This window comes from Lissotriton helveticus, chromosome 3_2, assembly GCF_964261635.1.
Source record: "Lissotriton helveticus chromosome 3_2, aLisHel1.1, whole genome shotgun sequence".
NCBI classification, from domain to species: Eukaryota; Metazoa; Chordata; class Amphibia; order Caudata; family Salamandridae; genus Lissotriton; species Lissotriton helveticus.
In genome coordinates, this window is record NC_136062.1 from 369158844 (window position 1) to 369174635 (window position 15792).

The following is a 15792-nucleotide window of genomic DNA, read 5'->3' on the forward strand; positions in this document are numbered from 1 at the left end:
TTTTTATAAAACAAGTACATTTTTTTTCAGGAATCCACTCTCTAAAACCTAAAAGTAATTTTTTTTAAATGTCTTTCTAGGTTTCCACTCAACCCTAATCTTGCAAGAAAATTTCAATTAAATTGCTCAAATAATGCAATCACCCTTAACCTAGAACCAAATTGAAATCAACATTTTTGAAGTAACACACTCACATTTTTTTTTATAACATTGTTGAAATAGTGCAATCACCCTTAACCTAAAACTAAATTTACATCAACATTTTTGCAGTAACACACTCACATTTTTTTAAATAAAATTATTGAAATAATGCAATCACCCTTAACCTAAAACTAAATTTAAATCAACATTTTGGCAGTAACACACTCTCAGTTTTTTTTTATAAAACAAGTACATTTTATTTTCAGAAATCAACTCTCTGAAAATTAAACTAATTTTTAATCAATTTCATTCTAGACATCCACTGTCCTTAATCTTGCAAGAAATTTTCAATTACCTTGTTGAAATAATGCCTTAATAATAAAATAATTATAATAATAATAATAATAATAAAAATAATAATAATAATAATAATAATAATAATAATAATAATAATAAAAATAATCCCTTAACCTAAAACTAAATTTAAATCAACATTTTTGCAGTAACACACTCACATTTCTTTTTATAAAATTATTGAAATAATGCAATCACCCTTAACCTAAAACTAAATTGAAATCAACATTTTTGCAGTAACACACTCACATTTTGTTTTATAAAACAAGTACATGTTTTTTTTTTCAGAAATCAACTCTCTGAAAATTAAACTAATTTTTAAACAATTTCATTCTAGGCATCCACTGTCCTTAATCTTGCAAGAAATGTTCACTTACCTTGTTGAAATAATGCCTTAATAATAAAATAATAATAATAATAATAATAAACATAATAATAATAATAATAATAATAATAATAATAATAAAAATAATCCCTTAACCTAAAACTACATTTAAATCAACATTATTGCAGTAACACACTCACATTTTTTTAAATAAAATTATTGAAATAATGCAATCACCCTTAACCTAAAACTAAATTGAAATCAACATTTTTGCAGTAACACACTCACATTTTTTTTATAAAACAAGTAAAAAAATGTTTTTCAGAAATCAACTCTCTGAAAATTAAACTAATTTTTAAACAATTTCATTCTAGGCATCCACTGTCCTTAATCTTGCAAGAAATTTTCACTTACCTTGTTGAAATAATGCCTTAATAATAAAATAATAATAATAATAATAATAATAATAATAATAAACATAATATTAATAATAATAATAATAATAATAATAATAATAGTAATAATAATAATAATAATAATATTAATAATAATAATAATAATAATAAAAATAATCCCTTAACCTAAAACTAAATTTAAATCAACATTTTTGCAGTAACACACTCAAATGTCTTTCTAGGTTTCCACTCAACCCTAATCTTGCAAGAAAATTTCAATTAAATTGCTGAAATAATGCAATCACCCTTAACCTAGAACCAAATTTAAATCAACATTTTTGAAGTAACACACTCACATTTTTTTTATAAAATTGTTGAAATAGTGCAATCACCCTTAACCTAAAACTAAATTTACATCAACATTTTGGCAGTAACACACTCACATTTTTTTTTATAAAACAAGTACATTTTTTTTTCAGAAATCAACTCTCTGAAAATTAAACTAATTTTTAAACAATTTCATTCTAGGCATCCACTGTCCTTAATCTTGCAAGAAATTTTCACTTACCTTGTTGAAATAATGCCTTAATAATAAAATAATAATAATAATAATAATAATAATAAAAATAATAATAATAATAATAATAATAATAATAATAATAATATTAAAAATAATCCCTTAACCTAAAACTAAATTTCAATCAACATTTTTGCAGTAACACACTCACATCTTTTTTTATAAAATTGTAGAAATAATGTAATCACCCTTAACCTAAAACTAAATTTAAATTAACATTTTTGCAGTAACACACTCAAATTTTTTTTTATAAAACAAGTACATTATTTTTCAGAAATCAACTCTCTTAAAATTAAACTAATTTTTAATCAATTTAATTCTAGGCATCCACTGTCCCTAATCTTGCAAGAAATGTTCTATTACCTCATTGAAATAATGCCTTAATAATAAAATAATAATAATAATAATAAAAATAATATTAATAATAATAATAATAATAATAATAATAATAATATGACAAATAATCCCTTAACCTAAAACTAAATTTAAATAAAAATTTTTGCTGTGACACATCCATTTATTTTTATAAAACAAGTCAAACTAAATTTCAGGAATCCACTCTCTAAAACGTAAAAGTAATTTTTTTAAAACAACTTTCTAGGCTTCCACTCTCCCTAATCTTACAAGAAAATTTCAATGAAATTGTTGAAATAGTGCAATCACCCTTAACCTAAAACTAAAAATAAATCAACATTTTTGCAGTAACACACTCACATTTTTTTTTATAAGACAAGTACATTTTTTTTCAGCAATCCACTCTCTGAAATCTAAAAGTAACTATTTTTTTAAAGCGTCATTCAAGTCTTCCACTCTCCCTAATCTTACAAGAAAATTTCAATTAAATTGTTGAAATAATGCAATCACCCTTAACCTAAAACTAAATTTAAATCAAAATTTTTGCAGTCACACACTCACATTTTTTTAATAAAATTGTTGAAATAGTGCAATCACCCTTAACCTAAAACTAAATTGAAATCAACATTTTTGCAGTAACACACTCACATTTTTTTTTATAAAACAAGTACATTATTTTTTTCAGAAATCAACTCTCTGAAAATTAAACTAATTTTTAATCAATTTCATTCTAGGCATCCACTGTCCTTAATCTTGCAAGAAATTTTTTCAATTACCTTGTTGAAATAATGCCTTAATAATAAAATAATAATAATAATAATAATAATAATAATAATAATAATAATAATAATAATAATAATAATAATAATAATAATAATAAAAATAATAATAATAATAATAATAATAATAAAAATAATCCCTTAACCTAAAACTAAATTTAAATCAACATTTTTGCAGTAACACACTCACATTTTTTTAAATAAAATTATTGAAATAATGCAATCACCCTTAACCTAAAACTAAATTGAAATCAACATTTTTGCAGTAACACACTCACATTTTTTTTTATAAGACAAGTACATTTTTTTTCAGCAATCCACTCTCTGAAATCTAAAAGTAACTATTTTTTTAAAACGTCATTCAAGTCTTCCACTCTCCCTAATCTTACAAGAAAATTTCAATTAAATTGTTGAAATAATGCAATCACCCTTAACCTAAAACTAAATTTAAATCAAAATTTTTGCAGTCACACACTCACATTTTTTTAATAAAATTGTTGAAATAGTGCAATCACCCTTAACCTAAAACTAAATTGAAATCAACATTTTTGCAGTAACACACTCACATTTTTTTTTATAAAACAAGTACATTATTTTTTTCAGAAATCAACTCTCTGAAAATTAAACTAATTTTTAATCAATTTCATTCTAGGCATCCACTGTCCTTAATCTTGCAAGAAATTTTCAATTACCTTGTTGAAATAATGCCTTAATAATAAAATAATAATAATAATAATAATAATAATAATAATAATAATAATAATAATAATAATAATAATAATAAAAATAATAATAATAATAATAATAAAAATAATCCCTTAACCTAAAACTAAATTTAAATCAACATTTTTGCAGTAACACACTCACATTTTTTTAAATAAAATTATTGAAATAATGCAATCACCCTTAACCTAAAACTAAATTGAAATCAACATTTTTGCAGTAACACACTCACATTTTTTTTTATAAAACAAGTAAATTTTTTTTTTCAGAAATCAACTCTCTGAAAATTAAACTAATTTTTAAACAATTTCATTCTAGGCATCCACTGTCCTGAATCTTGCAAGAAATTTTCACTTACCTTGTTGAAATAATGCCTTAATAATAAAATAAAAATAATAATAATAATAATAATAAACATAATAATAATAATAATAATAATAATAATAATAAAAATAATCCCTTAACCTAAAACTAAATTTAAATCAACATTTTTGCAGTAACACACTCACATTTTTTTTATAAAACAAGTACATTTTTTTTTCAGGAATCCACTCTCTAAAACCTAAAAGTAATTTTTTTAAAACGTCTTTCTAGGCTTCCACTCAACCCTAATCTTGCAAGAAAATTTCAATTAAATTGTTGAAATAATGCAATCACCCTTAACCTAAAACAAAATTTAAATCAACATTTTTGCAGTAACACACTCACATTTTTTTTAATAAAATTGTTGAAATAGTGCAATCACCCTTAACCTAAAACTAAATTTACATCAACATTTTTGCAGTAACACACTCACATTTTTTTTATAAAATTATTGAAATAATGCAATCACCCTTAACCTAAAACTAAATTTAATTCAATATTTTTGCAGTAACACACTCACAGTTTTTTTAATAAAACAAGTACATTTTGTTTCAGAAATCAACTCTCTGAAAATTAAACTAATTTTTAAACAATTTCATTCTAGGCATCCACTGTCCTTAATCTTGCAAGAAATTTTCACTTACCTTGTTGAAATAATGCCTTAATAATAAATAATAATAATAATGATGATAATAATAATAAACATAATAATAATAATAATAATAATAATAATAATAAAAATAATCCCTTAACCTAAAACTAAATTTAAATCAACATTTTTGCAGTAACACACTCACATTTTTTTTCATAAAATTGTTGAAATAATGCAATCACCCTTAACCTAAAACTAAATTTAAATCAATATTTTTGCAGTAACACACTCACATTTTTCTTTATAAAATTGTTGAAATAATGCAATCACCCTTAACCTAAAACTAAATTTAAATCAACATTTTTGCAGTAACACACTCACATTTTTTTTATAAAACAAGTACATTTTTTTTTTCAGGAATCCACTCTCTAAAACCTAAAAGTAATTTTTTTAAATGTCTTTCTAGGTTTCCACTCAACCCTAATCTTGCAAGAAAATTTCAATTAAATTGCTGAAATAATGCAATCACCCTTAACCTAGAACCAAATTTAAATCAACATTTTTGAAGTAACACGCTCACATTTTTCTTTATAAAATTGTTGAAATAATGCAATCGCCCTTAACCTAAAACTAAATTTAAATCAACATTTTTGCAGTAACACACTCACATTTTTTTTATAAAACAAGTACATTTTTTTTTCAGGAATCCACTCTCTAAAACCTAAAAGTAATTTTTTTAAAACGTCTTTCTAGGCTTCCACTCAACCCTAATCTTGCAAGAAAATTTCAATTAAATTGTTGAAATAATGCAATCACCCTTAACCTAAAACAAAATTTAAATCAACATTTTTGCAGTAACACACTCACATTTTTTTTAATAAAATTGTTGAAATAGTGCAATCACCCTTAACCTAAAACTAAATTTACATCAACATTTTTGCAGTAACACACTCACATTTTTTTTATAAAATTATTGAAATAATGCAATCACCCTTAACCTAAAACTAAATTTAAATCAATATTTTTGCAGTAACACACTCACATTTTTGTTAATAAAACAAGTACATTTTGTTTCAGAAATCAACTCTCTGAAAAGTAAACTAATTTTTAAATAATTTCATTCTAGGCATCCACTGTCCTTAATCTTGCAAGAAATTTTCACTTACCTTGTTGAAATAATGCCTTAATAATAAATATTAATAATAATGATAATAATAATAATAAACATAATAATAATAATAATAATAATAATAATAATAATAATAAAAATAATCCCTTAACCTAAAACTAAATTTAAATCAACATTTTTGCAGTAACACACTCACATTTTTTTTCATAAAATTGTTGAAATAATGCAATCACCCTTAACCTAAAACTAAATTTAAATCAAAATTTTTGCAGTAACACACTCACATTTTTTTAATAAAATTGTTGAAATAGTGCAATCACCCTTGACCTAAAACTAAATTTAAATCAACATTTTTGCAGTAACACACTCACATTTTTTTTTATAAAACAAGTACATTTTTTCTTTCAGAAATCAACTCTCTGAAAATTAAACTAATTTTTAATCAATTTCATTCTAGGCATCCACTGTCCTTAATCTTGCAAGAAATTTTCAATTACCTTGTTGAAATAATGCCATAATAATAATAATAATAATAATAATAATAATAATAATAATAATAATAATGATAATAATAATAATAATAATAATAAAAATAATAATAATAATAATATTAATAATAATAATAATAAAAATAATCACTTAACCTAAAACTAAATTTAAATCAACATTTTTGCAGTAACACACTCACATTTTTTTAATAAAATTATTGAAATAATGCAATCACCCTTAACCTAAAACTACATTGAAATACACATTTTTGCAGTAACACACTCACATTTTTTTTTATAAAACAAGTACATTTTTTTTTCAGAAATCAACTCTCTGAAAATTAAACTAATTTTTAATCAATTTCATTCTAGGCATCCACTGTCCTTAATCTTGCAAGAAATGTTCAATTACCTTGTTGAAATAATGCCTTAATAATAAAATAATAATAATAATAATAATAATAATAATAATAATAATAATAATAATAAAAATAATAATAATAATAATAATAATAATAATAATAATAAAAATAATCCCTTAACCTAAAACTAAATTTAAATCAACATTTTTGCAGTAACACACTCACATTTTTTTAAATAAAATTATTGAAATAATGCAATCACCCTTAACCTAAAACTAAATTGAAATCAAAATTTTTGCAGTAACACACTCACATTTTTTTTTATAAAACAAGTACATTTTTTTTCCAGAAATCAACTCTCTGAAAATTAAACTAATTTCAAACAATTTCATTCTAGGCATCCACTGTCCTTAATCTTGCAAGAAATGTTCACTTACCTTGTTGAAATAATGCCTTAATAATAAAATAATAATAATAATAATAATAATAATAATAATAATAAACATAATAATAATAATAATAATAAAAATAATCCCTTAACCTAAAACTAAATTTAAATCAACATTTTTGCAGTAACACACTCACATTTTTTTCCATAAAATTGTTGAAATAATGCAATCACCCTTAACCTAAAACTAAATTTAAATCAATATTTTTGCAGTAACACACTCACATTTTTCTTTATAAAATTGTTGAAATAATGCAATCACCCTTAACCTAAAACTAAATTTAAATCAACATTTTTGCAGTAACACACTCACATTTTTTTTTATAAAACAAGTACATTTTTTTTTCAGGAATCCACTCTCTAAAACCTAAAAGTAATTTTTTTAAATGTCTTTCTAGGTTTCCACTCAACCCTAATCTTGCAAGAAAATTTCAATTAAATTGCTGAAATAATGCAATCACCCTTAACCTAGAACCAAATTTACATCAACATTTTTGAAGTAACACGCTCACATTTTTCTTTATAAAATTGTTGAAATAATGCAATCGCCCTTAACCTAAAACTAAATTTAAATCAACATTTTTGCAGTAACACACTCACATTTTTTTTATAAAACAAGTAAATTTTTTTTTCAGGAATCCACTCTCTAAAACCTAAAAGTAATTTTTTTAAATCCTCTTTCTAGGCTTCCACTCTCCCTAATCTTGCAGGAAAATTTCAATTAAATTGTTGAACTAATGCAATCACCCTTAACCTAAAACTAAATTTAAATCAACATTTTTGCAGTAACACACTCACATTTTTTTTTTCATAAAACAACTACATTTTTTTTTCAGCAATCCACTCTCTGAAATCTAAAAGTAACTCTTTTTTTAAAACGTCATTCAAGTCTTCCACTCTCCCTAATCTTGCAAGAAAATTTCAATTAAATTGTTGAAATAATGCATAACCTAGAACCAAATTTAAATCAACATTTTTGAAGTAACACACTCACATTTTTTTTTATAACATTGTTGAAATAGTGCAATCACCCTTAACCTAAAACTAAATTTACATCAACATTTTTGCAGTAACACACTCACATTTTTTTAAATAAAATTATTGAAATAATGCAATCACCCTTAACCTAAAACTAAATTTAAATCAACATTTTGGCAGTAACACACTCTCAGTTTTTTTTTATAAAACAAGTACATTTTATTTTCAGAAATCAACTCTCTGAAAATTAAACTAATTTTTAATCAATTTCATTCTAGACATCCACTGTCCTTAATCTTGCAAGAAATTTTCAATTACCTTGTTGAAATAATGCCTTAATAATAAAATAATTATAATAATAATAATAATAATAATAATAATAATAAAAATAATAATAATAATAATAATAATAATAATAATAATAATAAAAATAATCCCTTAACCTAAAACTAAATTTAAATCAACATTTTTGCAGTAACACACTCACATTTCTTTTTATAAAATTATTGAAATAATGCAATCACCCTTAGGGGTCCATTAGGATGTCGGGCGGTGGCACTACCGAAACGATGGCGGGGCGGAAAAACAGCTTTTTCCGCCCGCTAGCAGTGGAAATCACGTCCGCCACATTAGGATATGTAAACACAGGTCATTTCCCGTCCGCCGCGGAGCGCCTCGCTCCGCCATCAAGGTGCGCCCGCCACCGCGGCGGCTGCAGCCAATCGAGACCCTCCGCCGCGGTCGATGACGTCCGCCCCGCTCGACAAATTAGGATGGGCCAAACAAGCTGACGCACCGCACCGGAGACACCGCACAGCTCTAGCAGGCGGAAAGTCTACAGCGGAGCACGCACGCCGAGATCCGACATGAACCCCATGGACCCAGCCCTCCACATGCATCCGGTCATGTACCTGCTGCAACACTATCGCCAGATGGGCCGCCGCGGACGCCGCCGCAGGTACGTCACTACACATATACACCACACAACACACATGCCGACACAGGTCCCAAGCACCACACTGGCATCCTGCTGGGGGGCACAACACATCCACATGGGCACCCACACATCACCCACCTCAGAACAAGGCACCCCACGGCATCCGGAACACACAACGTCGGCCAACCTGCAGCAACGTCACGGTCACGGACACGTCACCGCCGCGGTCAACACATGCGCACAATGCAGAAGGCAGGGCAACACCAAGGCATGGACACATTCCAAACATCACAGCGACACACCACCCCGACCAACACTGCACACCACCCGAAGTAGTCACAGGCCAGGTGCCAATCCCGTGCACCCCCTTGCACATCAACAAGCACTGTAACAACAAGCACAATACACACACACTGCGACACACAACCAGGGACAAAGGCACAGCAGGATTGCCTGACAACGGACACACAACACCAGTGCACTCCCCACAGCCCACACAATTGTATACAAACATCCACACAGGGCAAGACAAAACATACAACAGGCATACAACTCCTGCCTGACACATGTGTGTCTCACACCATACAGGGGCACACATACATACACTACAAACTAACACCCTTCACACTGCACACCTCTGCCACACACATGCCATGTAAGCCATGCCACCAGGACCAAGGGCCAACACAAGACGACCATACACATACACGCCAGGGCACACAGAAAGGGAAACACACACCTCATCACATCATAAACATCTACTACACCACAGCACAGCTGCACACCCTGTGCTGCCAGTGTCCCCCAAGGTGACCTGTGAACAGTGTATGCAGCAATAGCAATTCACCCACACGAAAACTGCATGGCCTGCCAAATAACCATCACAGAGTACAACATCAGCAGGGCCACAATGGACTGAAGAACCTGTCCCCCTGTCTAAAAATCATATGGCCACATAGAACCTTGCAATGGTGATGTACAAAATAGACCATGGAACTCAGTCAAACAAGAAAATGACTTTAATCAGTAAGGAGAGAGAGAAAACACACCATAATGTACTGTATTTATTCACATATTGCACAGATGTAGCTACACAACATAAGTAGACAACAGCAACTCTCAAAATCATGTGCAAATGCCATAGACTATGCACTGGTGAATCACAATCGGGAAGTGCAAAGTCCTTGGCAGGGCAGGGTACAGCACATCAGAGCAACAGGCCCAGAGTCCCTGGCAGGGGAGAGCACATCAGAGCAACAGGCCCAGAGTCCTTGGCAGGGGAGAGCACATCAGAGCAACAGGCCCAGAGTCCCTGGCAGGGGAGAGCACATCAGAGCAACAGGCCCAGTGTCCTTGGCAGGGGAGAGCACATCAGAGCAACAGGCCCAGTGTCCTTGGCAGGGGAGAGCACATCAGAGCAACAGGCCCAGTGTCCTTGGCAGGGGAGAGCACATCAGAGCAACAGGCCCAGTGTCCTTGGCAGGGGAGAGCACATCAGAGCAACAGGCCCAGTGTCCTTGGCAGGGCAGGGTACAGCACATCAGAGCAACAGGCCCAGAGTCCTTGGCAGGGGAGAGCACATCAGAGCAACAGGCCCAGAGTCCCTGGCAGGGGAGAGCACATCAGAGCAACAGGCCCAGTGTCCTTGGCAGGGGAGAGCACATCAGAGCAACAGGCCCAGTGTCCTTGGCAGGGGAGAGCACATCAGAGAAACAGGCCCAGTGTCCTTGGCAGGGCAGGGTACAGCACATCAGAGCAACAGGCCCAGAGTCCTTGGCAGGGGAGAGCACATCAGAGCAACAGGCCCAGAGTCCCTGGCAGGGGAGAGCACATCAGAGCAACAGGCCCAGTGTCCTTGGCAGGGGAGAGCACATCAGAGCAACAGGCCCAGTGTCCTTGGCAGGGCAGGGTACAGCACATCAGAGCAACAGGCCCAGAGTCCTTGGCAGGGGAGAGCACATCAGAGCAACAGGCCCAGAGTCCCTGGCAGGGGAGAGCACATCAGAGCAACAGGCCCAGTGTCCTTGGCAGGGGAGAGCACATCAGAGCAACAGGCCCAGTGTCCTTGGCAGGGCAGGGTACAGCACATCAGAGCAACAGGCCCAGAGTCCTTGGCAGGGGAGAGCACATCAGAGCAACAGGCCCAGAGTCCCTGGCAGGGGAGAGCACATCATAGCAACAGGCCCAGTGTCCTTGGCAGGGGAGAGCACATCAGAGCAACAGGCCCAGTGTCCTTGGCAGGGGAGAGCACATCAGAGCAACAGGCCCAGTGTCCTTGGCAGGGGAGAGCACATCAGAGCAACAGGCCCAGTGTCCTTGGCAGGGGAGAGCACATCAGAGCAACAGGCCCAGTGTCCTTGGCAGGGCAGGGTACAGCACATCAGAGCAACAGGCCCAGAGTCCTTGGCAGGGGAGAGCACATCAGAGCAACAGGCCCAGTGTCCTTGGCAGGGGAGAGCACATCAGAGCAACAGGCCCAGTGTCCTTGGCAGGGCAGGGTACAGCACATCAGAGCAACAGGCCCAGAGTCCTTGGCAGGGGAGAGCACATCAGAGCAACAGGCCCAGAGTCCCTGGCAGGGGAGAGCACATCAGAGCAACAGGCCCAGTGTCCTTGGCAGGGGAGAGCACATCAGAGCAACAGGCCCAGTGTCCTTGGCAGGGGAGAGCACATCAGAGCAACAGGCCCAGTGTCCTTGGCAGGGGAGAGCACATCAGAGCAACAGGCCCAGTGTCCTTGGCAGGGCAGGGTACAGCACATCAGAGCAACAGGCCCAGAGTCCCTGGTAGGGGAGAGCACATCAGAGCAACAGGCCGAGTGTCCTTGGCAGGGGAGAGCACATCAGAGCAACAGGCCCAGTGTCCTTGGCAGGGGAGAGCACATCAGAGCAACAGGCCCAGTGTCCTTGGCAGGGGAGAGCACATCAGAGCAACAGGCCCAGTGTCCTTGGCAGGGGAGAGCACATCAGAGCAACAGGCCCAGTGTCCTTGGCAGGGCAGGGTACAGCACATCAGAGCAACAGGCCCAGAGTCCTTGGCAGGGGAGAGCACATCAGAGCAACAGGCCCAGAGTCCCTGGCAGGGGAGAGCACATCAGAGCAACAGGCCCAGGAACACACCCACATCGCTAACAATGGTGTACTGTAGCACACCTATGTGTGGCACAGGCGTCTGAGGGTGTTGACAACTCACTCCTGGCTGTCATGTGGAGTGGAACCTGGCTGTGTGTCAGGGACTGCAGGTCGACTTGACTGGTGTGACAGAGGGACATGTGGTGTGGCTATAACAGAGGGCCTGCAAGGTGGAGGGCTGTGCGGACCAGGTGGCACCGTGGCACGTGGAGGTGGAGTCATGCACGCCCTTGACACAGTGTGGGTGGGAGAGGTTGGAGGGGTGCCCTTCCACTTCTTTGGAATATGAATTTGCTTCCCTGTCATGGGGTTGATGGGAAGTGGCGTTGACACCACCTGCACACCCCCCAACTGTTCCACTTCAGGGGCAGAGACTGCCACTCCCTCTGGAGAAGTGCTTGATCCTGCAGTACGCTTGTGCTGGCTACGCCTCCGGACCACTTTAGCCTCTCTGGAAGGTGTACCCCCCACAGTGACCACCTTCCCACTTACCCCAGGGATGGCCACTACACTGCCCTCCTGTCCCTTCTTGCCAGGGATGGCCACTACACTGCCCTCCTGTCCCTTCTTGCCAGGGATGGCCACTACACTGCCCTCCTGTCCCTTCTTGCCAGGGATGGCCACTACACTGCCCTCCTGTCCCTTCTTGCCAGGGATGGCCACTACACTGCCCTCCTGTCCCTTCTTGCCAGGGATGGCCACTACACTGCCCTCCTGTCCCTTCTTGCCAGGGATGGCCACTACACTGCCCTTCTTTGCCACAATGACTGGGCTGGTCACAACAGGGCTTCCCTCCACCTGCCTCGATGTACTTTGTTCTGGGGTTGATGTGGTAGGTGGGTGTGTCCCTGTGTTCACCCCAGGTGTAGTCATGACATCCCACACATCCTCTGTGGGCATAGCAGAGTCAATATCTGGTGATGGCTCAGCAGCATGTGAGCCTGATGTCTGACACAATGTTCTTCTGGCCTTGCTCTTCTGTGACTTCACCTTGTCTGTGCATATTGGGGGGTCCCTGCCCTTCTTTGGGGATGGAGTCTGTGGACGGGATTGTTTGCTTTGGGTCTGAGCTGTGCTCCTAGTGTTGTAACGTTTACTTGATGTATGTCCCAAGTGCTCACTGTCATCTGATGTGGCCACTGACTGGGTGGACGTCACAGGCACCTGAGCTGCAAAGGGGGCATGTTGGAGGGCTGACGTCACTGTACCTGACAATGACAGGAGTGTACGATGTAGGCCACCCACGTCAGAGTGTATGCCCTCCATGAATGCCAGAACCTGCCCTATTTTGTAATCGTGGGCACTGAAGGCATTCAGCAGGGCGGTCTGGCCCACGCAAAGTTGCCGCAGGAGCTCTACGCACTCTGCACTGAGGGCAGCAGGGGGGACAGGTGCAGGTGCTGCGGTGCCATGTGTGAATGTCACACGTCCCCTCTTAGTGACACGGATACGGCCAGCCCCAGAGGAAGTGGATGGGAGGCTGGGCAGTGGCCGTTGGTAGTCAGATGCAGCAGCAGAGTCCCCATCCCCTGTGGCTGCTAACAGGGACTCATCCCCCCTGCCATCAGATGAAGTGGTACTCTGTGTCTCAGCCACAGATTCCTCATGCATACTCCTGTCACCCTCAGTAGCGCTGGTGTGGTCAGTGTCACTTTGCTCCGTCTCACCCTGCTCTGCTGCCGCTGTCGTGCTGGTCTCCCCACCACTTTCAGGATCATGTTCCGCCGTGGTGTCTTCCGAATCTGCATTAGTGACAGAAACATGGTTGTATAAGTGTCATAGTCTGGTCACACGATATCAGAGCAATGCAGCACATGAGAGGCCTATAGCTACATGGTAACCACCACACCCTCAAATCATTGTGCTGCTACACACCAGTTACACCACAACTGTGCCTGTCATGCGGACAAACAGGCAGGAGTGGACCAATGTCGATGACACACAGCACTACACCCTGCCCATGGATGGTGTTCCCCTAGCCCATATGGACCTGCCCCACGGACATGATGTAGCCACAACTAACATCACCACTTCCAGAGCCTAAAGGGATCCAGAGGGGAATACACACACCTGTTTTGTCTACACATGCCACATTGTCAAATAGGCCATTACAATCACCATGTGCCAATGTGGGTTCACATTGTTGTCAGATGTGTGGGCCACTACCATGCAGGTGCATGCAAAGTAGACTGACATGGTGTAACACTCATTAAGTGGACACAGCTGTACAGCATAATAGGGACTACACCCACCATCACAAAAAAGAGTGACCATGTGGACAACAAAATATATGTCAAGGACTGAAAACTGCAGCCAGGAGCTGCAGAGTAAGGCCATGGTGGGCCAATGCCTCATACAGACACACATCACAGTTGCCACTCACATCACATATCACAGCATGGCAGCACACGCACATCACATGTGTCACCGCAGACACAGGCACTCTACACATGCATCCACTCCCAGACAAACTCTCCCTCCCCGGATACTCACCATCGCTGTCTTGCTGCTGAAGCCCCTTCAGACGTGCATCCAGGTCTGGATAGGTCACTGCCAGTATGCGTGCCATCAGCGGAGTCATGGTGCGGCGTGCCACACGCCCTGTGCGTGGTACCATCCCCAACTTCATCTCTGCCACTTGCTTAGCCAGCCGGCTGATGTCGTCCCACCTCTTGTGACAGTGTGTGTGTCGTCTGTTTGATACCCCCAGGGCTCGCACCTTTGCTGCTATGGCCCTCCAGACAGCCTTACGTTGGTGTACTTTGAGCTGCAGGTATGAGAGTAAAGAAGGACTAATGAACATTTACACATTGTCATATGTCAGCATCTATCAGTACAGCAGCCAGACACTGAATCTGGACGCACAGTGACCCCCCTCCCTCCAGAACTGGGGGTACCCTCACAAGGCCACTCTGCATGGCATAAACATTAGTGAATGCATGCACACATTGAGCTTCGTAGTCTCCATGATTATCACACTGAAGAATGATGATTCAACACAAATGCATCGACAGCACTGTGTAAATCATAAATTGTACAGGGCATTGATGTGGCATATCCACTAATCAGTGTGCAGCAACTGTAGCATGTAAGTTGGCTGATGGACAAACTTTGGAAGGGCAGCCACTGAACCTACTCTGTGGGGCACACTGACTATGACTACAGGGGCACCCTGAAATTACATCACAAGCGGACACTGTCCAACCAGCTACAAGGCAAACAACCGTTGGTCATGTCTGCCCCAAAAAGTAGCACATCCCACTCACACATACAAGTATTGGCCTAGGACAGAGTCATAATGCAAAACACACACTTCCACCACCTGCAAACATCTTGTCTGTCAGTGTTTGTCAGCACCACACATCCAAAATAACATACAGCTGCATCATGAATACACGTCTGACACCACCCTGCCCTACTGCTCCCTACATGGTGACTTACCACGACATTGGGGCCACCAAACAGCCGTGGGTACTGTGCCAGCACCTCGTTCACAAGGACATCCAGCTCCTCACGCGTGAATGGACTGGCACGGATCTTATCTGTTCTTGACATCCCTGTGGATATGGCAGACCTGTGGCGGAAGTGAGTTGTGAGGTGTCCCAGGCAGCAGGCTCTGTGTGCAGCAGGAGAGGGTCCCAGGCAGCAGCAGGAGAGGGTCCCAGGCAGCAGGCTCTGTGTGCAGCAGGAGAGGGTCCCAGGCAGCAGGCTCTGTGT

The 15792-nt window shown here is 37.8% G+C and overlaps 1 protein-coding gene across 1 annotated transcript in view; it reads right to left on the bottom strand.

Annotated features, from left to right (window-relative positions):
- LOC144826161 (uncharacterized) overlaps positions 1-15320 on the bottom strand; it is a 197153-nt gene extending 181833 nt beyond the window's left edge. Inside the window, exons 1-2 of the mRNA XM_078684554.1 lie at positions 14569-15320; positions 12648-13817 (exon numbers count right to left, since the gene is read on the bottom strand). Coding sequence (XP_078540680.1) covers positions 12648-13817; positions 14569-14878 — 1480 coding nt within the window. The 5' untranslated portion in view covers positions 14879-15320. The remainder of the gene's footprint in view (positions 1-12647; positions 13818-14568) is intronic.
- Positions 15321-15792: the final 472 nt, after the last annotated feature.